The sequence below is a fragment of the Numida meleagris genome, unplaced genomic scaffold (assembly GCF_002078875.1).
Source record: "Numida meleagris isolate 19003 breed g44 Domestic line unplaced genomic scaffold, NumMel1.0 unplaced_Scaffold193, whole genome shotgun sequence".
NCBI classification, from domain to species: domain Eukaryota; kingdom Metazoa; phylum Chordata; class Aves; order Galliformes; family Numididae; genus Numida; species Numida meleagris.
Genome location: NW_018363728.1, coordinates 385,099 through 411,853, shown reverse-complemented (window position 1 = coordinate 411,853; position 26,755 = coordinate 385,099). Strand labels below are relative to the sequence as shown.

Sequence of the window (26,755 nt, the reverse complement as noted above, 5' to 3'; positions counted from 1 at the left end):
AATTTGATTTAAAAATCTGTTTCTATTGAAATGATCTGTCTTGATCCAGACTGCACTTTTGTCTGGATCGAGCTATGAAAACACTAAAGTTTTCATAATGCATTCTTGAGTAATTACTAATTTCTGAGTTTGTAAGCATAACAAGACCCTTTCAAATGAACAAAAATCTTTGTCATGGCAGCATGTGCTGACCATTCACTTCATCCAAGAACAGTTGATGTCACTCTGAAGTGACAGTTTTTTGATATAGTAGAGAAAATGGTTATCTATTTTAGCCAAGTCAGAGAGGAAAAAACTAGTGGCACACATTTAAGAGATGGCCAAACACCCTGGTGTTCTGCCTTCCTACTTAGAGAGTTGTTGATTTGCAGCCAGAATAAAAATGAAATAAATAGTGGAAACTTAGGAAAAGTCGCATGTTGGACTTGAAATAATCAACCAGAAAGCTCCCTGTCTCACTTATTTTCTTGTTTATTCTATCTAGATCCTTGGTGAAGAATTGGACAGCTGTAATATAAAGTTGCTGGAATTAGATGCATCAGTCCAGGAGTTTGCAGAACAGAACATACCCCTGGCTAAGCAGCTGGCTAACAGAATAGGAAAACTCACTGCACTGCACCAACAGGCAATACGACAGGCTGAGTACAGAACAACCAAGCTCAGTCAGGTATGGTCTCACTTCTTTACTGTCATTTCTTTGGAAGCAGAAAGTGCGCTAAAAAGTTCTCATTTGTTTTCCCTTAGTTAAGCAAGAATTACATTCCTTGGCACATCTGCCTATTTTTATTCAAGGCTTGTATAACACAGCAGAGAGGAACACAGATTGGTGTCAAATAAGGAGAGTGGAATAACTCTATATGGAGCTGATTTAACATCTTCTAATATGAAGCTTCTGGTGCCCTGAACCAATTTTAGATCTTCCTACTAATAGCAACATGTCAGGAAATAATAGATCTATACGCTTTTCAGGGCCTCTGTCTTATCGTTCTTAATTATATTTGCTTCCTCACAAAGGAAAAAAAAGTTTTATTTTAGTCACGATCTGTAGAGGGAGAATATAATTAGTAGAATCAATGAAATGTCTAGATACAAAGGCCCTGATTATACATGATCTTTCTCCACTTAACCATTCACAAAGATGTTTCCAGGTTCAGTACCTGGAATCCTTTATGTATTTTTGCTAAGTGTCACTATCCAAAAATAGTCTATCTAAAAGCAAAGAAAGGGAATTTGTATGCTTCTAATTTATGAGTTCTCTCTTCTCCATGCATGAGTAAGTTTCTATAAGGCTTGAAAAATAATTGTTTCATACTCTTTTCAGTTACTTCTGAAACCATGATCTAAAAACAGATAGGAAGTTAGTATCAGCGTGTGTGTTCTATCAAAGGTACTTGATGAAGGGATTTGACTGTCAGGATATTTGTGCTTAGCACCAAAAAATCTGCTTCCCATTAAAAAAAAAATAAAAAAGTCAAAACAAACATTGCATTCAAATGCAGAAGTATAGTTTAATGTGATCCATTCCTCATACAGAACAAAAGCCTGAAAGTAAGTGAAATTAATCCTGTTAGAACTACAGGTACTTGCTGAACAGAAATTAGATGAATCAGAGCAGAGCATCTTTTGTCTGGTACTTCAAAACAAGTGCAACTTTTCTCTTTTTGGAAATATGACAGCCTGGGTGGATGAAGCGTGTTTTAAATAAGTTATTTGGGGAGCTGCATGTTTAGACAAAAAGAAGGAGAAGGAATGACGCAAAAGAGGCTTGCAGTGAGCCACAAGCTGAGACAACGTATTTTCAAACTTATGTGTGAAGCTGAAATGTGTGCAGGAAGTGTACACTCTAGTGATGCAGATGAGTATCAATGCACTGTCCCAGTGTGACCTGAGTTTTTGTGGTGCCATTTTACCCCAGAAATATATATGCTTGCTACTGAAAGCAAACCTTTCATAGCTTCATAAATACAGACTTTGTTGGTTTATATTCAACAGTAAGTAAAAGTTGTTAAAATGATCCCCAAGTCAAAAAGAGTAAATGAAATAAACACATTTGTCATTCTCTAAGAATTTTACAGAATTACGTAAGAGGTGGATTTTTCTTCTATATCCAGGCTACTTCACATTTGGAAGAATACAATGAGATGCTGGAGTTCATACTGAAATGGATTGAGAAAGCAAATATCCTAGTGCATGGTAGTATAACATGGAATTCTTCCTCTCAACTTCGTGATCAGTTTAAAGCCTACCAGGTGATTATACTAGTTATGACGTTTAACGAAAGTGTATAAAAGATCTTAATATTTATCTTGTGTACTTTTTCCTTCCTTTCCTTAAGGAAAAAAATCTAAAAATGTTATGTTACTCTGACTGTCCCCCAAATCTTAAAGATTATTGATTTCTTCTGTATGATTGTTTTGAAGACTGAAATAAGGATACCTTGTTGAATTAAACTGCGTTTCAAGTAATCTCTGTGTTTACTCAAGTACATTGGCTTCACAGGAGCTTTTGATTAAACGTTTTGTCTAGACAGTGAGATGTTATTGCATTGAATACCTCATAGCAACTAATACTTGTTTACAGAAAGATCATAATAGTTCTGTTCCTGGCACTATTCTAATTTAGCTAAACACAATTTTCAGTGTTTTTTTTTTTTCCATTTTAAGCTAAATTCAGACAGCCTTTGTTCACATGTAAGCATTTTCACACCAAACGTTCCCAGACTGATACCCAACTGATGAGTTTTTTTCTTCCCAGTTGCTTCCTGAACATCTCACAATAGTAGTTATCTCTCTGTGACAGTGCAATTTATTTTCTGTTTGTGAAACATGTAAGTATGGAATCAAGTGAGCAATTTGATAAAGTTCAAGCTTGTCCAGTACTAAATGAGCATGTGAGACAAATCAAACCATCATAAGAGGATCATGTCTCACTAATACCAATATTGCATTATGTTTTATGTATATAAATATCAGTTAATTGTCAGCTGCATTCACTTACATTGGAGAAGGGTAGCATGTCATGCTTTCTTATCCTGAGTAGAACTCTTCAAACAATTTATCCTGAAGAAAGGTGGGAGGTAGCATTTCTGATGTTGCTATGGCTTTTTCCCTGCTTCAGAAGTAGAGGAGATGGGCTTAATGCCATCCAACAGAATGCTCTGGTAGCCACTTTTTAGGAAGCATTAATGACTATTTTCCTGTTATCACATTGCATCCAAGTGTTTTCTGTTGATTCCTACTAGATATATCAGACTTCCAGACAAATCATGTTCATGGATGATGTATATTGTATTTTACAGGCAAGTATGTATAGTAAAATACTAAAATAAATGTGTTGATAAGTACAATTGCTGCAACTTTGAGACTTATGCTTTTGTTTCCCTGGAGCACTTCAACATTCACTCAGAATTAAGCATATTGTCTAAGCTTTATGGTAAATTGGTACAACACAGTCATGTTTACTGATGTGTATAAATTGAGGAGTTTGCAGGATAATAATGTACTAAGAGATAGGCCCAATCTGCTGCTCAACTCTGGCACTCAATTCTGATTATGTCTCTATCTAGACTATGCTTGAAGAGTCTGGGGAGATCCATGGTGATCTCGAGGCCATGAGTGAAAGGATTGAGTATTTGGCCAGTGTATACTCAACTGAAGGAATGTCTCAGCAAGTGCTAGAACTGGGGCGTCGGACAGAGGAGTTGCAACAAGTTATCAAAGTGCGGCTACCAAATCTGCAAGATGCTGCCAAGGTATATGAAAGCACATTTTTTCCTGTACTGGTTTACAGCTAGGTTTCTGTGTGCTCAGAGCATTGTGTTTTTGTGAGTACTAGCAGTGCAGATTATCTGTCATCTCTAAAAGGCACAATTCTGTTGTTTAAAAGTACGTATCTTGCACCACTTGTTGGGCATTCTGCCTTGATTTCGGCTACTGCTTCAGACAGACTGCAGATTTCTGTAGGTCATGTTACATCTGCCCCCTCTGCTTGGATGTATTGGGGACCATGATATTTCTCAAAAGGAACTGAGCACTTGTGTTTAGATACTTGAATTAAGATTAATGTGTCTGTGTTGATATTTATGATGCACCATTTAGTTTTCACTTAGAAGATATCTAAAGCCTGCGATCTATTAATTCAAATCAGTACTGAACCTGACCAGAACTCCATAATGTAAGACCTACCACTCCAAGGAAATGTAGTAACATGCCTTTTCATGTCCCTGATATTTCTTTGTGACTCTTCTGTATGTGTTTGTTGTTAATGTAAATGTGTGTTATACATATGTCATGTATGAGGGCATTACAGAGAGGTGCAAGATACAGAGAAAGGCACAGAAGAGTTTTCTGTTTACTCTTACGCTAAATTTTATGTCTCTTTTTTGAATTAACAAAATAATTTTTTTTTTAAAGTATAGTATATTTCTAGGATTTCTTTTGCTGTTGGCCAATACAGTTAAACACAACTAAATAGGAAAATAATTCCTACAGGCAGCTGAGTATAGTCTATCAACAATAGTTAGGATGATCACAGCTAACGCTGAAAATGTTATTCTTATTTCACAGTATTTATAGGATATAGCAGTGTAATGACTTAAGAACCAATAGACAGCTAAGGTCTACCACTCCATTCTCTCACTCTCCATCCTCAGAAGGATAAAGATGGAAAAAGAAAAGATGGGGATTGATATAAGAAGCAGCTTAATTAAATGAAAAGAGATAAAAATAAAAGCAAAGCTATGTGGAAGCAAAAGGAGAGAACGTAGAGAATTTTTAGAATTAAAATTTTTCTCTAATTTCCATCAACAAACCATGTTCAGTCACATCTTAGGAAGCAGGGTCTCAGTGCTAGTGGTTGCTCGGGAAGGTCAATGCTTTCTTAACAGAAGTACAACCTACTTCTTATGAGCTGAAGTTATTGGAGTTTTTTTTGTTGTTTTGTTTTTTTCCCTTCCCATTGAATAAACCAGAGAATGGCACACAAATAAACAGAGTAGAATGAAACTTACTAACTTTAGTTCTGAGAGAAATATTGGAACAATTGAATAAACTATGTGTAAACTGTTACATGAAAACATGGAAATGAGTAGAATTCAGCATAGATTTTTGAAGGAGGAAAATCATATTAATAGAGTCAAATTTAACATGAAGGTAATAGGCCTTATAGATAAATGTACGTGTCATATATCTTGACTTTAATGATGTTTCACAAAGTATTGTTATTAGCACAGATGATAAGCTTATCTAGTTGAAAACGTATTAAGTAGGTGTAAAAATATTTAGAAACTTACCTGGTGTGTAGTTATCAATGTTTCACACCCCAGAAGATGGGATACATGAAGTAGGATCTTTCAGGTTCTCCTTTGAGCTGGTACTAGTCAATATTTTCATTAATATGTTGGATGCTGTTTTAGAGACCATAACTTTGAAGTTGATTAGATAAATGTACAGGGGACACCTGAAAAAAAATTAGACTGCTATTCAACAGGGATAAAGCAAACTGTTACCTTTAGGTAGGAAGAAAAAATTGTGTATATCTGAATGAGAAATTACTGACTAGAGGTACCATGTAGAAAGATTTTAAATTTAGTAATGTAGATCCTAGAAAAACAAGTGAACGTTTTTGTAAAATAATCTCCACAGCAAAAACTAGAGAATATAATTGTCAAGACATGTGAAGTGGTTCTTTTCTTCTGCCTATTGATCACTAGCAAGGTTTCAACTGTGTCTAGTTTTGCAGTTGAACAGAGGACAGTGATGATAGTGAGATGAATATAAGCTTGCAAGAAAACATGCACTGGAAGAGAAATATGACATATAAAGTATTCAGAGAGGATAAAAATAATTTGTTCCTATCTTATTAATAGGATAGTAAGTAGAGGACAGAAGTTGCAACAAAAGATAGCTTCATGTCAAAGCATCATAAAAAGAAATCTACAAAATAAGAGTATTTAAGCACTGGAATATGTTATCCGTAGAGATAAGGACACTGCTGCTAGTGTTTTTAAGAACAGTTTGAAAAGATAGCCCAATTCTGTCCTGTCTTATTTTGGGAAGGTGACTAGATGACATCTTGATCTCCTTTTTAGGTCTATGACTCTAGGAAGTCAGCTTTGTAATATACATACTGTATTTGAGATAGACGAGGTACTTAAAATAGTAACTCTTGCTGTGAAACCTATTTTTCCATACTCTCATAATACTTTAAGCAGTTTTCCTTGTTAAAATTATGACTTAGTTTTGACAGTGTAATGAGGGACACAACTACAAAATCCAGATGGACGTATATTTATAGTGACTTCTTTTTAATTCATAAAATCATTCACAAATCTGTTGTGTTACAGGACATGAAGAAGTTTGAAGTCGAGCTGAGAGCCTTGCAGGCTGCTCTAGAGCAAGCCCAAGCCACGCTGACCTCTCCAGAGCTCGGGCGTTTGAGCTTGAAAGAGCAACTGTCTCACAGACAGGTAAAAGGGCAGGGCCTCAAAATTAGCACCTCAGTAGCATGAGCTTGCATGAAGAATACTGAATATTGGTAAGACTGTTTGTGGTGTTTCTTATGTGGGTAATTATTTCAAATTCTAGCCCCAAATTACAGCCAAGTGAATCTGATCTAATCTTACCATCTTTCAGTTTGAAACCCTTTGTCCTACCACTGTACTCCCTTGTAAAGAGCCCTTCCCCATCTTTCCTGAAGGCCACTTTAAATAATAGAAAGCTGCTGTAAGTTCTCCCCAGAGGCTTCTCTTCTCCAGGCTGAACAAGTCCATCTCCTTCATCCTGTCATCATAGGATAGGTGCTCCAGCCCTTTGGTCATCTTCGTGACCCTTCTCATCACATGCTCTAACAGCTCCATGTCTTTCTTATCCTGCTGGCCCCAGAGCTGAATACAGTTCTCCCTATAGGATATCATAAGAGCAGAGTAGAGGGGTAGATTCTTATCCCTCAGCCTGCAGGCCACGCATCTTTTTATGCAGTCTAGGATGCTGTTGGCTTTCTAGGCTGCAAGCACTCACTGTTGGCTCATGTTTAGTTCTTCATTCATCAGAACCCCCAAGTCCATATCCTCAGAGCTGCTCCCTATCCATTCATTGCCCCACCTGTATTCATGCTTTGGATTGACCCAAGATAGTTTCAAAACCTTGCACTTGGCATTGTTGAACTTCATGAGATTCACATGGACCCACCTCTCAAGCCTGTCATGTTCCCTCTGGAGGGCATGCAAAGAATCACAGAATGGCTTGAGTTGGAAGGGACCTCAGATCATATAGTTTCAATCCCTTGCCATGAGCAGGGTTGCTGACCACCAGATCAAGCCCTAGGTCAGGCTCCCCAGGGCCCCATCTAGCCTGGCCTTGAACACCTCTGGGGATTAGGACATCAACACCCTCTCTGGGCAGGCCATACCAGTGCCTCATCACTCTCTCAGTGGAAAAACTTTCCACTGATATTTAATCTAAATCTCCACTCCTTTAGTTTAAAACCATTCCCCCTTGTGCCGCCACTATCTATCCACTTAGAAAGTTGATTTTCCTCCTGTTTATAAACTCCCTTTAAATATTGGAAGGCCACAATGAACTCTCCTGGAGCCTTTCCTTCTCCAGACTGAACAAGGCCAATTTCTTCAGGCTAGCTTCTTAGGAGAGGTGCTCGAGCCCTCTGATCATCCTCATGACCCTCCTCAGGACCTGCTCCAATAGCTCTACATCTTTCCTGTACTGGGGGTCCCAGACTTGGACACAGTACTTCATATGGGGCCTCACAAGGGCAGAGTAGAGAGGGACAATGGAGGGTGCTGGCCACTCCTCTTTTGATGCATCCCAGGTTACTGCTGGCCTTTCAGACTACAAGTGCGCACTGCTGGCTCCTGTGAAGTTTTTCTTCTACTGGTACCCCTAGGTCCTTCTCAGCAGGATTGTTCTCAGTGAATTCTTCTCCTGGTCTGTACGCATACCTGTGATTGCCTCAACCCAGATGCAACACCTTGCACTTGGCTTTGTTGAACCTTGTTAGGTCTACATACAATACCTTCTGAATTTTTTGAGGTCACTTTGGATGGCATGCCTTCTCTCCATTGTGTTGATAATACCACAGAGCTTGGCATCATGCACTAACTTCCTAAGGGTGCACTCAATCCCACTGTGTCCCTGACAAAGATACTGAATGGGAAAGATTGTTCCCTCCAAGGGGTTGTCTGAAACATAGCCCTTGATGGATTTGTTCTTAGATTTATGCAATCCTGAGAACTGAGCATCCATTTCAAATTTGATATGTATTAATGATAATAAAGCCTGACTCTTATCCAGGGGTTTTCACCAAAAGTTTATTAAAGTACTTCAAAGAGAATTCTGGATTGCTATCCCAGTTTTTCAGAGTAAGAAGGTAGTGTGGAGCTAGCTCCCCCAATAGTCAAATAAAAAGCTAAGAAAAAACTCAGTATTCCTTAAGTCCAGCAACTTTTTTGTGTGTTTAATTGAATTACCACCATAAGATATTGCTGGTTTCTGCATTTCACTTCGTGTACTGTAGAGATTTATCAGTTTGTTACTTTTGGCTCAGTCTCGTGACAAGAAAAGTAATCCATGTTAGAGCTTATGGAGTTGCTTGAGAAATATTTCTTACTGCAAGCTGAAATAGAGATTTAACTTTCCTAGTTTGCCAGCAAAAATCAAATGCCAACAGGTCCACCTTAGGATTTAAATCTGCAGAAAAAATATATAGATGAAATGTATATGCAGAGCTTTTTTTATTAAAATATCTATTCAGTATTCTAGAGGTTGCAGCTAAATTTCAGAAATGACATTGAAGAGGGTAAGTGAAACACATCGCCCATCCAAATAGCAAAGGAATGTGGTGCTTACACTGTTTATGTGTATTCTTTCCCCTAGCTCTATCAGGTCTTATCAGCGTAATTTTCTTTTGTACAGATAGAAAGGGGCTGTAGCTCCTGCTCACCTATTTCACCAGACAGACGAGGGTTTTGTTGAGTGCCTGGCTGGCATATGGCCCCCAGAGTATATCTGAGTGCCAGCTGTACAAGGCATCCTTTGCCAGCAGTACCAGGCCTGCCAGAAGAGAAGCCTTCCCCCAGTGTGCAAGCCATAGGTTACTGTAGCAAATCTCTGGTTGTATTGCTCACCATGAAGGTAACTTTCTGCATATGGTATAAGAGAAGGGAGAGGATCATTCTGTTACTCCCTGTTTTCTACATACATTGTCCAAACAATTTGTTCTAGTAATGTACTGATGCCCTTTTCATCAACTTTGCTGTTTTCTATTCCGTTTTTTTTTTTTTTTGCCATATTTAAACTATATATTATAATAAAAAAGAAAACTTTAACGTACATTTAACTCCCAATGAAGTTAAAAAGAATGCCAATACAATCTATTCTCCAGTCATTAATGATGAGAATGATATCTCTCTCATGCACAGGCACTGTGATAAGAATAGATACTGTTACCAAAGGCATCCAGTATATGATATTTAAAGGAAAAATATTTTTGTGTAGCTGTGTTTTTTGTTCTTGATTGCCTTTTGAATTTTAAGTAACATTATCCGCTATCATTTTTATTTTCAAAGGAAGATTGTGAGCATAACAGGATTAATCTGCTGTTTTGAAACTATTCCTCAGCAGGGAGTTCCAGTTGGATTTTTAACATTAAAGTATATGTGTACATATGTAAGTCCTGTACAGATTTGTGAATTTCATAAAGATAGTTTTCAAACATGTTAACAGAAATATTATTGTGCTTAGACACTCAGAAATAGAGTTGAGTATGCCATTTCATGAATTATTTTTATGCCTACTATTTAGGCCTTTTGATTTATTAATACTTTAAAAGAGTGTTATTTCAGAATGAATAACTCTGGACAAACTGTGTCCCAATTGTATTAAGTTATAAATAAATAAAATGCATTGTTGTATTTGTCATTTGCTGCTTCGGATACTGTGGGTGTTCTGCAAAACTAGCTTGTTTGTGGAACTGACTTTTTGTAGCATCTTTTGTCTGAGATGGAATCACTGAAGCCAAAGGTTCATGCAGTCCAAGTCTGTCAGAGTGCCTTGAGGATTCCTGAAGAGGTGGTCACCAGCCTGCCAATATGTCACAGTGCACTCCAGCTCCAGGAGGAGGCCAGCCGCCTGCAGCACACTGCTATTCAGCAGTGCAACATCATGCAGGCAAGCATAACTCCATCCTGTGTGTTGCTCAGAGTAACTTGAAAAGTGTCTTACAAATTTCAGTGGAAACACTTTCATATCTTTGTCTGTTCTTTTTTTTTTTTTCCCATGTCATATCATTAAGATGTGCCCCACTCCGTTTCAGTCACTTCTGACTCCATATTTTTGAAGGTTTAACTTTCATGTTACTGTTTCATTTACTCATCAGACTCATCCCAGTTCTCTCTTTCATCTTGCCATGTTTAATGCTACTAGGAGTAACTAGAAAAACAGTTAATTTACAGTTGTATGAGGGGTGATTTTATAATTAATTAAATAATAACATTAATTTTAATATATCATTATAACATTATCTCCTTATGATAATAACAGGTAAAATTGAGTTAAGTAAATTGCTTTCTAGGCTAAAAAATAATTATTTTTTCTTTGTATTTAAAATTTCTATATATTTCCTTTCTGATTTTAAAGCCATTCAGTTTGCATTAAAGTGCCATTTTCAAGTTTTGCTAAATATGAGAAAATTAGTTTTTGTTTAATTATGCCATTTCATACCTAAATACGTAAAAGTATTTCTGAAGTACAGTAAACTTTTTCTTCTGCTAGCTGGTGATAGGAAAAATACATAGCAAGCTCACGTAGAAAGATTCAAGTTAGAGGGCAGTAGAGGCTCTCATTGTGGGTAGTTAAGCACAATGAAGAATACAATGTCAAACATATGTTTTAAAAACAGATTAGACCAACTTCTGGTGAGTCTGTGATAGAAAGAACCAATACCACACTGGTAGGATAATGGTCTGAACCCATCTTCAGAATCTTCTCCTAGCTGTGTTTTCTACGATCCTGTGAAATCTAAGTTACTCATGTAGTCTTTCCTTATAGAAGAAGGCCTGAAGTGAGTAAGCAGATATAAGTGCTTACAGTAAAACTGTCAGACTAGTAGACTAGGCAGTGCTATCTGCTGGTGAGTATTCTTGGTGCAGATGTTTGCTGGAGGCTGAAGATTTAGCCCAATATTGAATATCTTAAAAAATCTCAGATCTAAACTGTTCTCTGGAAACAGTTAAATCAAACAGTTGAATTCATTGCAGTTCCCTGTATATCTTAACGGACTGATATTTTCCTGACTTTATTCCTGCTTTGCTTATCCGGGTGCTAGTGCCATTTATGTGTAAGTTTGCATCACTTCAGAAGGGAGACTGGTCATGCTTGGAGTAAGTAAATACTTTTTTGTGTGTAGACACTCAATTGTTTTTTCCCCTCTCTAGGAAGCTGTGGTTCAGTATGAGCAATATGAGCAAGAGATGAAACATTTACAGCAAATGATAGAGAGTGCCCATCGTGAAATCCAAGACAAGCCAATAGCAACCAGCAACATCCAGGAACTCCAGATCCAGATTTCACGTCATGAGGTAGGAAAGCCAGAACAACATGTGCCCTTTGACAACTCACTGGCCCCAAATACTTTTCATAACTAAGTTTCATAAGATAGCTGAGTAGTTTTTCAGGCATGCTTAAAGGCACTCTGAGCAGGTAAACTAGTACCTAATAGGAAAGTCATGCTATTAGTACAGTCTGGAGTATTCATTTGTTTATTCAGTGAAATGTATCCTGATCTCCAGTCAACATTATGGCAAACTAAAGCATTACGTAATTAAGAGACAGTTAACATATGTACTTGACTGAGGAGCATCCCCTAAGTTAATGCTACTAAACATTTGGTCAGTTTTCACGGCCAAATTAGTGATTACTTAATTCCATCTCATTAACAAAAACACCAAGGTACTTGAATCACAGCAAAACCACAGTAAATCTGGAGGAATACTGTGCAAGAGACACTCCAAAGGCTTCTTATCAAGTTGTTTTGGGAAGAGCCTTGTCCTGTGGAGTTACAAGTCCTACCTTCAAACTCATTGATCTTAAGCACTCAAATGAGTCAGGACAGCCTCCATGGAGCCTTCAGTGCTATGCTGTCACAGGGGTTTTATGCTGTCACGGGGGCTTCTAAACCCTTTTTCCTTGTTCCTGTCTTTTGTTTATTCCTAGGGATAGAAAATGAGTCATTCCTATCTGTATATCCCCTTTGACACCAGATGGCACAATTTCTTTGCCTTTTAATTAAAACCTACGTGTAGGTTTTATGTTTACATTATGTAATGTAGCCTAACACTATATGTATTGCAGTTCTTACAAAAGTAACTTTCTATAAATGAAGAGTGGTTTCCCTTTAAAAAAAAAAAAAAAGAGAAAGAGAGAGAGGGAAAGGTTTCTTGCTTGTAAGGTTTCTACATTTAGTGGCAAGGAGTTTTAAAAGACTAAGGTATGAATATTTTTTGTTTATATTTTGTCTGCTGAGTAGTTGTGGGAAAGCACGCAGTCACAGAAGAGAACTCTCTGTTGTTATATGACTTTAAAGGGCAAGTCCCCCTAGGTGCCTGTCATGTGTGTCATTAATTTAAGAAAACTTTAGTTATGAGATTCCCTGCTGAAACCTGTATGAGCAAAAACTTAAAGGGACGTTTGTGGGACCTGTGTTTAGAACAAAAATAGGTGAATGGAAGTAAAAGGAACATACACTATTGTCTGGAAAGCTTATAGTGATATGTATATATGTAACAGTAGTTAAACTCTGTAACTAAGCTTACCAAACCCTGTTTCATCCGAATTTCAGATAAGAATATGGGTAAGTATCTCCATACTTGTGTATGACTTTAACGGATGTACAGAAAATTGCCTTTGTAGGTTACTTTGTATTTTTCACAATCACCTTTTTGCATCCTTTTATGTTTTCCTTTTATTCAACTGTAGAAGGTATGTGAGATGCTCAGTGTATCAGACATTAATGTGACATGTTATTGTATTGAATGTATTGAATTATGATAGATTTCCCACTTGTGTGTCCCTGAGACCTGTCATTCATTGAACATTAGTGAATGACTATTACTTGCCAAACAGAGCAGATAACTGTTCTCCAGCTGCCAGATATTAAAGCTATGGCTTGATTTGATTGCAGTTTGTCTTTCAACTGATCTAGTTGTCTGTTTTATACTTTGCTTAGTCTCCAAGGTGAACCGTGGAGCTCCAAAGGAGCTCCTCTTGTTGCTGACACGGCAAACAGTGACCAGGTAGCACTGATTCCCAGGCAGAAAACATCATCAGCATTCTTTGTGCACCACTTTCTAACTGTGCGTTTTTCACTGGGACGGTTCTGCACTGTGACTTTTAGGAAATGATTTACTGAAGGTGTTTTATAACCAAAATAATCTTTCCATTTTACTTGCCTGAAGTGGTAGTCTTATTTTTTTTTTAAACGTATTGCAATAATTGATTGTTATAGCTTGTATAACAAGCTATAGTTATAACAAGTTATTATATAATATACTATTATATAATTATATGATTATATCATAATATATAATAAGTTAATATATAGTTATAGTTATAACAAGCTATAGTTGTAATGGCTTGTATTAGCTTATTTTCATACTTCAGCTTATATGTTTATTATTATGCTAGATCTTGCAACTTGTGTTGCTATTTTCCCTTGAAAGCTTTCATTAGGTAAAAAATTTAAAGCAGGCTGAATTAACAGGCAAATTTAAACAAATGTTTATTTTACTTTGCCAATAAAAATTCTATCACATTATTGAGCCTCCAGGGAGGCAGGACCGATACCTTTAGTGTAAATGTGAAAAGCTACTGCTATATGTTTTTTGAAATATATGAATTTAATGCCTTGAAGCCAGACACTGAACTAGGCAGCAGTATGGGGCATGGGATAATACAAGCCATTCGTTTCCATATTTCTTCTTTGACTAAATTCATTGTGATGGTGTTTCACCATTAGATTGACCATTTAAGAGCCATGATAAATAATATTTTAAAATCTTGCTTTAAGCCAGATTCATCAATTTTTTTTTTTAGTTTTTAACTCTGAAGACATAAGCAAAACCAAAATAAAATAAAGTTTATCTAAACACTGGCATAAATGATTCAGTCTGCATTTAATCGTATTATATGACTTATTGTTCATATTACATTTAATCTTGTTAAGCTCTGTGAGTTATTGTTTCAACTATTTGCTCTTTCTGCTGAGAGCTGAATGATGCATTTTTTACAGTTCTGGTTCCCATATGACCTCATTTTCATGGCATGCAGTATGTGGAAAAGCTTCATCTTCCTTAGATAAACACAAATAGATTAAAAAAAAAAGTAGAAAAGAATGAGGGAGAGTATTCCCCTTTTCTGTAAACTGAAGCGTACAGAATTTGTGCCCAGTTCAGGCTGGATGCAAGTATGAGGTGTCCTTCACTTCTGCAGTGATCACACAGAGGGTTTCACAGTACTTTTCCGGTTTCACTTCAAAGCTCTCTGCTTTGTGCTTTAGCTGTGCAGTGAGACGCAGCCTGACTTGTTCCCTCCACAATCAACATCCTGCTTTTCAGCGAGTGCTGCTGCTTATGCAGGGTTTCTGAGAGGCAGCGCTATGATTTTATTGGCTGGGCTAGGAGGGGAAGCTCCACGGAAGCTGAAATGCTGCTCATCCTGTAGTCTGTACTGGCTGCCTCTGCATTAGGGAAAAAATGTTTCCTCAGGAGCTGGCGCAGAAGATCAAAGGATACCAGGAGCAAATTGCTTCTTTGAATTCAAAGTGCAAGATGCTAACAATGAAAGCGAAACATGCCACTATGCTTCTGACAGTGACAGAAGTGGAGGGGCTTTCAGAAGGAATGGAGGAGCTGGATTCAGACCTACTCCTGGCACACCCTGCTCATCCCTCAGTGGTTATGGTAAGGAAGGAATTGGTCTCAGTGCTGTTTATCCTAGTAGCTCGTTTTTGCATCATTGCAACATTTCAGTGTAGCAAGTTGCCACAGTTCACATCTATATTTTGCTTTTGAAATGGCCGGGCTGTGGCGAACTTCAGCTTCCTCTTTCTGTATTTTGCTTTATATGGGTTTTCAAGACTCATTGAAATACCAGTGGCAGTTGTATGTAATAAGATGCAAATATATTACCTTTTCTTTGCTGTCAGCATGTGAGAGCAAACATTGAAAAACTACTGAGTTGCAGGAAAAAGGTGAAGGCAGAATAAACATTATTTCATAACCTGCTGCAGTGTGTGTATTTTACAGACTCTATTTTTAACACTCCTTTATTGAAAAGCTGATGTGGTACTTGACAGAATGCTTCTATATTCTCATATGAGTGTGTGGAAATTAAAACTAGTTAAGTATTGACATAGGCCTCATGCTTGAATTAAACTGTTTTTGTCTGTTTCTTATTGGGTCTCATTGCAATCATATTGCTGACGTCACTGAGGTTTTTGCCTAAGTGAAAAATGAGTGCAGATTTTGGGGTTTATCACTGTATAACAGCATTAGGGAAGAAAAAAGCATAAGTTATTATTGGATTATATGTTTTTTATATTTTAAGTCTATTTCTTGTTGTTCTGACAAGGCCCGTGCACTGAGACCAATACTGCTTTATTCTATAGCTCTCCATAATATTTCCATATGCATCTCTGACTGCATTAGAAGACATCTAGGCAAACTCTGACTTGTTATTATTAAGCTGCTGGCTATATATTTCCTTCTAAATTCATTAGGTTACAGGAGAGCATGTTCATACTACAGTATGACAAGCAAATAAAACCACAGATTCATCACATTTTTCACCTGGCAAATGTTAAGAGCATGAGGAATGACTAAATACTGTTGGGTTAATTCCAGCTGTGTGTTATTTTTCTTGTTTTGATCTCAGTCTACGTAAACCTAAGTTGAGGTAACTGATTTTCTTCCTGTGCTCTGGGGTTTGCTTTTCTTGTGGCAGATGACTGCTGGTCGCTGTCACACGCTGCTCTCCCCTGTCACTGAGGAGTCTGGGGAGGAGGGAACCAACAGTGAGATCTCTTCTCCACCTGCCTGTCGCTCTCCCTCACCTGTGGCTAATACAGATGCTTCTGTTAACCAGGTACCTCTCTTTTTGCATTCATTCAGCTTTTATATCAGAGCTATGCATGGTTCCATTCCATGGTGGTTTATTTAATCCTGTGAAATAATATTTACCTATAGAGACTGAGCCTCAGTTCCTTATATCTAACTTAACTGAACCTTCAGGTTCTAGCTCAAAATGTATTAAAATATTGACTTCTGAGTTTAAAATGTGTAAACTCAGCATTACAGCCATTCACTGTTTTTAAAATAAATCTAAGTGAAATTTACAAAGCTCTTCTATGTCACTACTGTTTTTTGTTTATACCTTATTTTATATGTTCACAGCAGTACACAATGGAATCTTGCATCCTGAGAAAAAACTGAATTTTCAATAATAAAACATTCCATGATGTCCATTTACATCTATCTTATAGTACCACTGTGATTGTAGCATTGGTATTTTCAACTTAACACCATTTCAAGTATTAACTTTCATGTATTTTTTTCATGTATTGTTCGTTCCATAATTTCAGTGACAGCCAATTTTCAGTTGTAATGAGAAAGATCAGTGACATGACTTAAATTACATTTTAAACTAAACGTGAGGACTCTGACGCTCCTACTAGGAACAAGCATACATCAGCATTGATTAAAATGGGAGCGATGAACCAGCACATCGAGCATCATGCATGTGAAAGAACGTATATAATGTTAAGCTAAAGTTTGTAAATTAGGAGCAGTTACCAGCTCACTCACTTCATCTTGTTTAGAGTTTTGTGGCTGTTTGTTTCTTGCATCTATGGCTGGTTCCAAAATTGACTCCTGCAGACTTTAAAGGTACAGTAGGATAGGGCTGCATTGCTGAGTAGACTGAGAAAAGTTTGAGTAAGTTGTCCATTAATTACCTACTCTAATTTCCATGATATATATGGTACTTTAGAAGATGCTAAATTTAACTGATTCATTTTCATTAATAGGTATAAAAAAGAATACTGAGGTAAGATAGAAATAAAGGTGCCATCCTTCAAAGACATAACAAAAATGTTATATGTTTCAGATAGTCAGAAATTTCCCGGTAATGTTTACTTACAGAAGAAAGGCAGCTATATACTTCAGTACCAAAAAAATATTAAGACAGTATTAATAAGTGAGAGTTAAGCAACAAAGAACAGCTTACTTGCTAATAAACAAGTCCATTGTCATTTCATTACATTTTTGTGAAAATGAAATAAAACAAATGAAAAAACTCAGTTACTCAAATAATAAGGAAAATCCACTGAAAATGATATTGTATCATATCCTGACACCAAAACACTTGTTTTAAGACCTGTAATTTACATGGGCAAAATTTCGTGTAGGAGGAGATCGTGGAAAGAGATAAAATTTCTGATATTATAATAATAATGAAAATAAAAGACTGACACACGAAGGTTTCTTCAATGTGGTTAATGTTGAAATGAACATCACTTACTAAGCAATCTGAGGAAGAACATTCCAAAATGCAGTGGTTTACTTACAAAATACTTAGGTTCCCATGCACATGAGATTTAAGCAAAAGAAACTGGCAATACTGATCGTAATGGATGATTAGAGAGACCTGATGAAAGAAGTTTGGTAAAAATAATAATAAAAAGAAGTAGTAGTAGTAATAGTAATTCTAGAGAAGAGTGAATTAGAAGCTTAAATGTAAGTTAAAAATATGCGGCAAAACTAATTTGGAATTTTTTTTTGAAAGTAGTAAGTGAAATAATTTCTCACAGGAATATCACCTGTAAATTACCAGAAAAATATGTAAACAGGACCTCTGGAAAGTAAATAATTACATTTGTTTCATTTAGGAGGAAAAAAAAATAGAGCTCTTATGAAATGTTTTGCTTATTTTATTTTCCTTGGAATGGAGGGAAATGAGTTAAGACTGTTCTAATTTAATCCTCAACAATCTTTGTACGATCTTCCATCAAAGTTTCCTAGTATCTCCATTATCTCCTAAGGATAAAATGTAGGTTTTCTGAATTTAAATAACTATACATTGTTTTTACATTGCTAACAAACTGCAAAAATACAAAAGAAGTGCCAAATGCATATTAGCGAGAATATTTATCCTATATATGGAAACAAAGTAAAATGAAAACGTGCAATACATGGAAGTGATACATTATATCACTGTTATAAAGTAACCGTTGCCTGGGTTGTTTGGTTTGTACTGAAACTCCTCTAAAACAACCCGTGAGACCAACTAAAAAAAATGTCTAAACACAACTTGTAAAAAGCTGAAGGATTTCATGCTATAGAACTTCTCAGCAATAGGTAACAGTCCTTTCATGCAGTGTATTCTAATGCATAGTAAAATCAGGTCCTTCATCTCTGCTACAGTACTAAAAGAGAATCCCTTGGGGCTAACGTTTCTCACACTTACCCAAGAAAAAGTTGATTAAAATTTAGCACATCTTTAAAAGCTTTTTTTTTCCAGATAAGTAGTGTAGAGCAATTGAATTGAAAAACCTGATGTTGTTGGCACAAAGCCTTGGAGGCTACAGCTAGTCCTGTGATTCAAGTTTTCAGCACTGGGTCGCTGTTAAATATCTTCATTTCTCCCTGTACACAGACTACTTAATAATCATTCTTCCTCCTTCGATTAAAAAAACTCACCTTGTTTGCACCAGCCCTTGTTAAATATCTTTTGAAATCTACACACATCTTATGCCCCTGCATCCTAACAAAGAAGCTTGAATGCTGTTCATTGGCTAATTTTCATGAAAGAAGGATGAGACTTTGTGGCCTGAATAGGGGAGACCAAATCAACTATGTGTAAGAGCATTTGGATTCACACTGCCTGCATAAAAACCCCGATGAAAAGAAACTGTCATGTTATATACTCCAAAAAGTAGTTGAAAAGATGGGTAAAGGGGTTACTTTTCCCTTTCAGTCACTTATCCTTCAGACTGTCCCAGAAGCATAGCTTGGCTGGCTTTTTGTCTCTAGAGAAGACTAGCTGGGGGCTGCACAGTAGCTGTAAACAAATAGAGGAGTTGCCTGCACTGTGCAGCCATGGCATGGAAAGGTCACTTATGGTCAGAGTCAAAAACTGTGAAATCAACTTTCTGAATACCATGTTAAGCTATTACATATCTCTCATTGTCTCCTGGACATCACTAACGCTTTTATCTTCTAATTACTCTAGTTTCTCAATACGTCTGTGAAGAGGTACCTCATTAAACAGATTTAGACAGTCCATTCTTGGGTTTTCTGGTTCTCTGGAGAGACTTGGAAAAAGTAGAGACGTGAGATAGAGTTGTCTTTCAAATACAGCTGCCTACCTTTTAAAAACATCAGTCCTTCAACAGCACTTCAATTGTAAAAATGCCCATCAAGGAAGCAGATAACCTGAGCTCAAATATCTTTGTTTTCTGGAGAAGGAGAGGAAATGAAAAATGTACCTGTGCAGCTGCTGGGTGACATTCTATTTTCTGGGGGAGGTGGCATTCTATGTGCTCCGTAGATTCAGTTAGGAGAGCCCAAGAAGACTGTGCCTGAGGAGTGACTTGATTTAGAATCATAGAATCATAGAATTAGCTAGGTTGGAAAAGACCTACAAGATCACCTAGTCCAACCGTTCACCTACCACCAACAACCCCACTAAACCATGTCTCCCAACGCTATATCTAAACGTTTCTTGAACACCTCCAGGGACGGTAACTCAACCACCTCCCTGGGCAGCCTGTTCCAGCGTCTGACCACTCTTTCAGAAAAGTAGTAACAGTTCTAACCAGTTTCTACACTATTCTTCCAGTTTGTTTGGATTTGTTCATGTATGTTATTAAATATCATTGAAGTAGCAATGAGAAGAATCTGTTCCAAATTTAGATTGTTTTGCAAGTATTCTAAATTCCAGTATGTACAGGAGGGATTCCATGACAAGAAAAAGCATTACTTTGAAATTAAATAGGACTCTTTTTTTTTAAAGCCCAAACATCCCTTGGTAACCGTGGGCTATTGTCTTCTTTGGATCTCTCTAATTCCTCAGGCCCTTATTTATCAAGCCATACATTTCTATGTACTTTTTGAAGAAATAATGTAAATTTCATTTTCAAAAATTCTCATGAGCTGATAAAATTAAGCCCAGTAAAGATTAAACAAGAAGTATTATGATGGCTGGATATTTCTTTTGGCTTTCTGGCTTGTTGTGTTTCTTGTTGTACTTTTCTGATGCACATATGTAATGAATCAGTATGTGAGGGGACATTCTTGTATACTGTCTTTCATTTTGAAAGTGCAATTATATGCTTCATGCTTGTAGGACATTGCATATTACCAAGCCTTATCTGCTGAACAGTTGCAAACAGAAGCTGCTAAAATTCAACCCAGCACTTCAGCCACCCAAGAGTTTTATGAACCAGGCTTAGAGTCAGCTGCTAGTGCCAAACTGGATGATTTGCAGCGTTCCTGGGAAACACTGAAGAATGTGGTAAGTCTGGAACTGGAGAGTTTAAAACAATTAGCTCACTTGTAAGGAATAAAATGCATTGAACTTGCTTAGGTTGTATTTTCCTCTGAAGTTCTTGGCTTTCTGGGGGGCAACAAGAATTGTCAGTTGCAAGCTTGTATTACATTGTCTTTGTTTTTCCTTTGAAAGCCTGTGTGGGATGGACCTCCATTAAGAAAAAATAAGTCATTAATGTCCATAGACATAGCATTCAGAAATGCTAGCTGTTTTCAGACTATATTCCATAACCTGAAATGGTATTCAGTTCAGACTGGAAATGTTGGCACAAACATCCAGTTCATCCAAATACTGAGTCAACTTAATACGTTTTTGCATAATAGTGTAGTATAGTCATTTGGTGTTTGTTGTATCAAAATGTCTTAAGTTTTGAATAACGTGTTATAAATCTTAATTCTTTGCAAACTCGCAGTAGCTATTATGGAATATCATGAACTCAAACATGCATGTACATGTTTGAGTGCATAAAATCTAGAATGCCTGAGAATGTGCGTAAGGTTTCTCTGTTGAGTAAAGCACCTTTTTTCAGTCATAGAATTTGATTGATGATGTTTAAACAGATAAATAATTTTAATGTGGTTGGTTTTCTTTATACTTTATACTTTTGAAAACGGATTATGCAAGTTTCTTTGGTCTCATAAGCCTAGAGATGTATGTAGCAGATGAAAAAGAAAATCCACGAGCCAGCAGTGTGCTCTTGTGGCCAAGAAGGCCAATATTATACTGAGGTGCATTAAAAAGTGTGTGGCCAGCAGATCAAGGGAGGTTCTCCTCCCTCTCTACTCTGCCCTGGTGAGGCCACATCTGGAATACCATGTTCAGTTCTGGACTCTCCATTCAAGAAAGACAGGGAACTTCTACAGACAGTCCAGCGGAGGGCTGCAAAGATGAATAGGGGACTGGAGCATCTCCCTTGCAAGGAAAGGCTGAGCGACCTCTGACTGTTCAGCCTGGAGAAAAGAAGGCTGGGGAAGATCTTATTAATGCTTATAAATATCTAAAGGGTGAGAGTTCTGCTCTTTTTGGCAGTGCCCAGTGACAGAACAAGGGGCAACAGGCACTAACTGGATCATAGAAAGTTCCATCTGAACATTCTTTACTGTTAAGGCTACGGAGCACTGGAACAGGCTGCCCCGAGATGTTGTGAAGTCTCCTTCTCTGGAGATATTCAAAAACCTCCTGGATGTGTTTCTGCGTAAACTTCTCCAGGGAACCTGCTTTAGCAGGGACCTTGGATTGTACGATTTCTAGAGATCCCTGCCAACCCCTACAATTTTGTGATTTTCTATCAGAGGTTAGAATTTATACCTTCTATTCCCCTTCAGATAAGTGAAAAGCAGCGCACACTTTATGAAGCTCTTGAACGTCAACAGAAATACCAGGACACACTTCAGTCTATATCCACAAAAATGGAAACCACTGAGATCAAACTGAATGAGAGTCTGGAACCGGCCAAGAGCCCAGAGAGTCAGATGGCTGAACATCAGGTAAAAACTTATACATGAGAAATAAAGTGAGACCATGAATTACTTGTATATCTTTATCTTCCTTTGTTGTTAGACAGCAGCATTCTTTGTGGTTAGATGACTCAGAAATATGCAGTAGCTGTATTAATCTACATTAACTGCATATGTCTTGCCTTTGTAGGCTTCCTGCTCTTCCAAAGAGGTTGTAATAGGGATTCTTTTCTAAAAAGGAGCTATAAAAAAAAAATTAAGAATAGATTGAGTGTGTCTTTGACAAAATCTTTTGTCAAAGGTTGGATTCAGTGACACCTACACACACAATTTTCAGCATTACTGCTATTAGCATATAAATATATGCTAGTATATATGGGCTATATATAATGTTCCCAATTTTACTAAGATCATAGCCAATACTGATAAATTGTAAATTTGTCTTAATATAACTTTTGCTTGGTTAAACAAAACAAACAATCCAAAGAACATAAAAAAAATTGTTCCAAGGGAAGTCTTAAAATACGTTAGTCTTAATAATGTTCATCTCTTAATAATAAGAGAATATTGTAATTATTTCAAGTAAAATACTGTAATTTCATTCACAAGCAGGTTTTCCTTTTTGGGTTGTTAATAACAGTATTACTGACTAAGAGTGAAAGCAAGGAATTGTGCTGAAATTTTCTGTATCAGCTGTGGTTCTAGAGGAAAAATTTTTCTATTTCTGACTCATTTTGTAAGGCTTCATTCTTGGATTCTCAGAGTCAAGCTAATAAAATGTCTGCATTCATTAAAATATGGATGGATTATTTCTCTAATCGATGTTTATCCTCAGAATGCAAAGAACCCCGAAGAATTCTGTCAGAGAGGTAACACTATCTTCCTCTCCTTCCATGTGGGCTGGAGGAGGATGAAACCACCACAGATCTCAACCATTGTTACATGTATAATTGCAACACTAAGCCATTTCAAAATTGGTTTGAACTCATTAATTAAAAAGAAGTGTGGACTAGGCTTCTCAACTTGATTCAATTTCTTTTCCTTTTCACTGTGTTTGCAATGAAAATGTAAGCTGTTTGTTTTGGTATGTTTTGCATGTTTTTACTCAAATAATTACACCAAAATATGTTGGGGATGTAAAAGATCTGACGTTATATGCTGGTTTTGCTTGCAAAATTGTTTGTCGGAGACAAAGAGCCAACATGTTACAAAAGACTTCCTGAAATAATACATTGAACAAGAAACAATTCACTCATGAGACTGTCTAAATTGCACTCTGGCCATTCCCTTACTCCAGATGCTGGAAAATTGAGTCAATATCGTAGCAGAATACAGCTGCAAGTTCATCTCAATAGCTCTTTATCAAGTAATCAATCAACACTCAGACATACACACAGGTTGTGATCATCTAAGCATTCTGATTGCTCACAACTGTCTGATGGGGTCAGTTCTCTCTTCAGTACCAACCCTGTGACTTTTAAAGGATAACATTTGGCTATTGCAGCACTGCATGCTGTCCTAAGCATCTAATGTGTTCACAGACATGAAAGTAAACTACTTGCTCTAAGAGATTGGTAATGCAGCATCCTTAGGTATCTATCTGGGCTAAAAATGATAGTAGGAATTTCTTTTGCAACATGGAGTTAATTTCTGGATGTTTGTGGGTATTCTTGAAAGTTCTTTGTCCAGTTAGTAAACTTCTGCCTGGAAATCAGCTCATACTGGTGTGTTTCTCTCTCACTCACTCATTCATTATTTCGACTGTATCTACTTGAGTACCCTCCAGTAAGTTTGCTGGAAGAGCAAACTTGTATGCATAATATTTCTAAAATTCCTTCTGGTGATATGTTTGAAATTTGAGATAAGTAATGAAATCCAACAGTGATATATTGTACTGTGTTGTGTTCTTCATGCTCCCTTGGACAGTTACTTTGCCTTTTATATTAAAGATATGCATCCTTAGATACCTTCTTCTCTCTGATATAAGTGAAACAACCAATTTCTTTGCTCTCATTTCTAAATAGGCTTTGATGGATGAGATTCTAATGTTACAAGAAGAAATCACTGAGCTTCAGACATCATTAGCACAGGAGCTGGTTTCAGAATCACTGGATGCAGAAGCTGCTGATCAGCTGGCATTGCAGTCCACTCTCACGGTCTTGGCAGAGCGAATGGCCACAATTCGAATGAAGGCATCGGGAAAAAGACAGCTATTAGAGGTACCAGAAAGCTCTAGAAGAGGCTCTTCTAGATTACACTCCAGATTTTGAGAACCATTTTTGACCAAAGTCCTTAGCATTGAATGCTTCTAATTTAAAGAACTCATTTTTATTCTCACAATTCCTTTACTATTATATTACTATTCTTCTTATGCCATTCCTTCTTCCTAAATTAACTAGATGGAATTTGGAAATGCATTGTGAATATATTTATTTTTTATTTAATATCTTCCTTGACATTTTCTCAATAGGTGCTTTATTTTCTTGGTATTTCTTGTTCAAGAGAAGTAATGGACTGCAAGTATAAAAAGTGGTTATCTTGATTAAAGCTGAAACTTTTGAGCAGTCACATGTCCAAGCTGGGAGACAAGAAAAGGGGGAAAGTTAAAACCACATAGTAATACCTCTTCCAAACTGCTGCACTGTAGTCTGTGCTTATCTTTCAAGTGACTTGCACGCAGACTATTATAATGGAAGATGTAGTCCTTTATTTCTTTGTCTTCAGTGCAAAAGTTTTTTGTTGTTTTTTTTTCCAACTGCTACATGTAGGATTGTTGCTGTGTATTAAGCAGCAGGTGTGTATTATACTGGTGAGAAAATGTATTCATGTTAAAGCTAGGTCCACTCTGGTTACTTTGAATGCTGCAGAGCAGATTTACTGCTGTATTTCTAAGGATAGAAACAGTGAAATCATAAACACAGCAACTGCTGCCTTTATAATTTCTAACATCAACAGATTCTTGAAGACAGGCTGACAATTGGCTCTGTAGATTTACCTGGGTTACAGAGGAGTCGTGGGGTGCATCAGCTGCGTTAGTCCTGTGCAGTAATCTGAGGCAATGAACATATCCTTAGGAAATATATTTCTTATGCTATAGAAATTTCCCTCTCAGAAGAAAAATGGCTTTTACTTAAAATTAAGGAGCTCAAAATAGAATAGGGGTCTTACAGTTTGTAGCTTGTGCTCCATATATAATCTTGATGGTACTTAGGAGAAGATGGTAAATAATAGTAAGAAAAAACGTAAGTCAAATACTACACCTAAATATGATTAGGATTCTTACAGTTATCTTGATACAACAGCAGAAGTATAGTCCAATAATCTTGACTAAGAAACAGAAATACGGTATGTAGCCAATACTCAGTAATTTAATGTATCTTTTATATAGCTCTGATTTCACAGAGAAAATCTTGCAGGCAGCTGTAAGGATGTGGAAATACAGATAGAACAAGAAATGAAAACAGTTTGCTGTTGAGGGTGTGGATTAACAAAATGGATTATTATTTTTTTCTGTGGAGCTAATGTAAATAACCAAATTTTGAGAACTTTCAATTCTGAATTATCTGGGATACTTCATAACTAGCATTATTCTTTAAATTATTCAAACTTTCTAATAACTTTCCCATAAAAATTAAGCAATCAGAAAACCTGTAAAAATACTTTCCTTTGTGATGTTTTTACCCTGCACATATAGGTCTGCATTTTCATACTGCATGTGTACTCGGTTCATTGAAGTAGATTGGAGGATTTCTATTAAAAGCAGAATGTTTTAGCTCAGATCTGTCAAGTGGTTTTGCAAACAGAATTGTGGTGGGTTGGTTGATCCTGGCCAGCAGCCAGACACCCATTGGTGTATTATCAACATTGTTTTAGTCATAAATACAAATCAGCACTCTACAGACCACTATGAAGAAAGTTAGCTCCATCCCTGCCAAACCCAGTACAATCTCCACCCCTTATTGTACATCACTTGTGTCATACTCAGATCACACACTATCTGATACATCTAAACATCCTCTGACTGTCTCATTCTAGTTGTTTCTCATTGCTGAAATCCCCTCTACTCTATCCATAACTCTTTTGTGCTGAAGTACAGAACTGGACAAGAGCTGTGGCCTCACCGGTGCTGAGTGGAGAAACAGGACTGCTTCCCTCAATCTTCAGGCAACACAGATGCTAATGTGGCCCGACTTACCATTAACCCTCTTTGCCAAATGGGCACACTGTTGGCTTACGTTCAACTTGGTGTTCAGTAAGACCTCTTGGTCCTTTTCTGCAAAGCTGCTTTCCAGCTGGTCAGTCCCCAGCATGTAGTGCTGCATAGGGTTATCCCTCCCCAGCTGTGGGGCTTTGCTCTTCCTTGTGGAACTTCCTGATTTTCTTGTGAGGTACATTCTCCAGCCTGCTAAGGTCCCTCTGGATGTGATCCTAACAGTTTTGTTATGGGCAAACATGCTGAGAGTGTGCTTTCATTCATCATCCGGATCATTTATGAAGATGTTAAACAGGACTTAATCCTGTTTTGACCTCTAGGGTACACAACTAATTGCTTGACACCAACCAGACTTTGTGTCACAGATCACCAACCTCTGGGACCAGCCATTCTACAAGTTTTCAAATCCATATTGATGGATCAGCTTACAGGATTGAGGGAGTCTGGGCTGTGGGATGCTGACTTACCTG

At 37.1% G+C, this 26,755-nt stretch overlaps 1 protein-coding gene across 12 annotated transcripts in view; it reads left to right on the top strand.

The window, feature by feature from the left end:
• Positions 1–26,755, top strand: part of SYNE1 (spectrin repeat containing nuclear envelope protein 1) — a 286,948-nt gene that overhangs the window by 175,701 nt on the left and 84,492 nt on the right. For all 12 annotated transcript variants that reach the window (XR_002433840.1, XR_002433841.1, XM_021382260.1 and 9 more), the window contains 11 exons: positions 485–667; positions 2,112–2,249; positions 3,566–3,751; positions 6,344–6,466; positions 9,999–10,181; positions 11,447–11,590; positions 14,774–14,968; positions 16,011–16,151; positions 20,412–20,579; positions 21,941–22,102; positions 24,097–24,291. Coding sequence is in view for 10 of the 12 variants with exons in the window: in XM_021382260.1 (XP_021237935.1) it covers positions 485–667; positions 2,112–2,249; positions 3,566–3,751; positions 6,344–6,466; positions 9,999–10,181; positions 11,447–11,590; positions 14,774–14,968; positions 16,011–16,151; positions 20,412–20,579; positions 21,941–22,102; positions 24,097–24,291 (1,818 nt within the window). In the remaining 2 variants the exon portion in view is untranslated. The remainder of the gene's footprint in view (positions 1–484; positions 668–2,111; positions 2,250–3,565; positions 3,752–6,343; positions 6,467–9,998; positions 10,182–11,446; positions 11,591–14,773; positions 14,969–16,010; positions 16,152–20,411; positions 20,580–21,940; positions 22,103–24,096; positions 24,292–26,755) is intronic.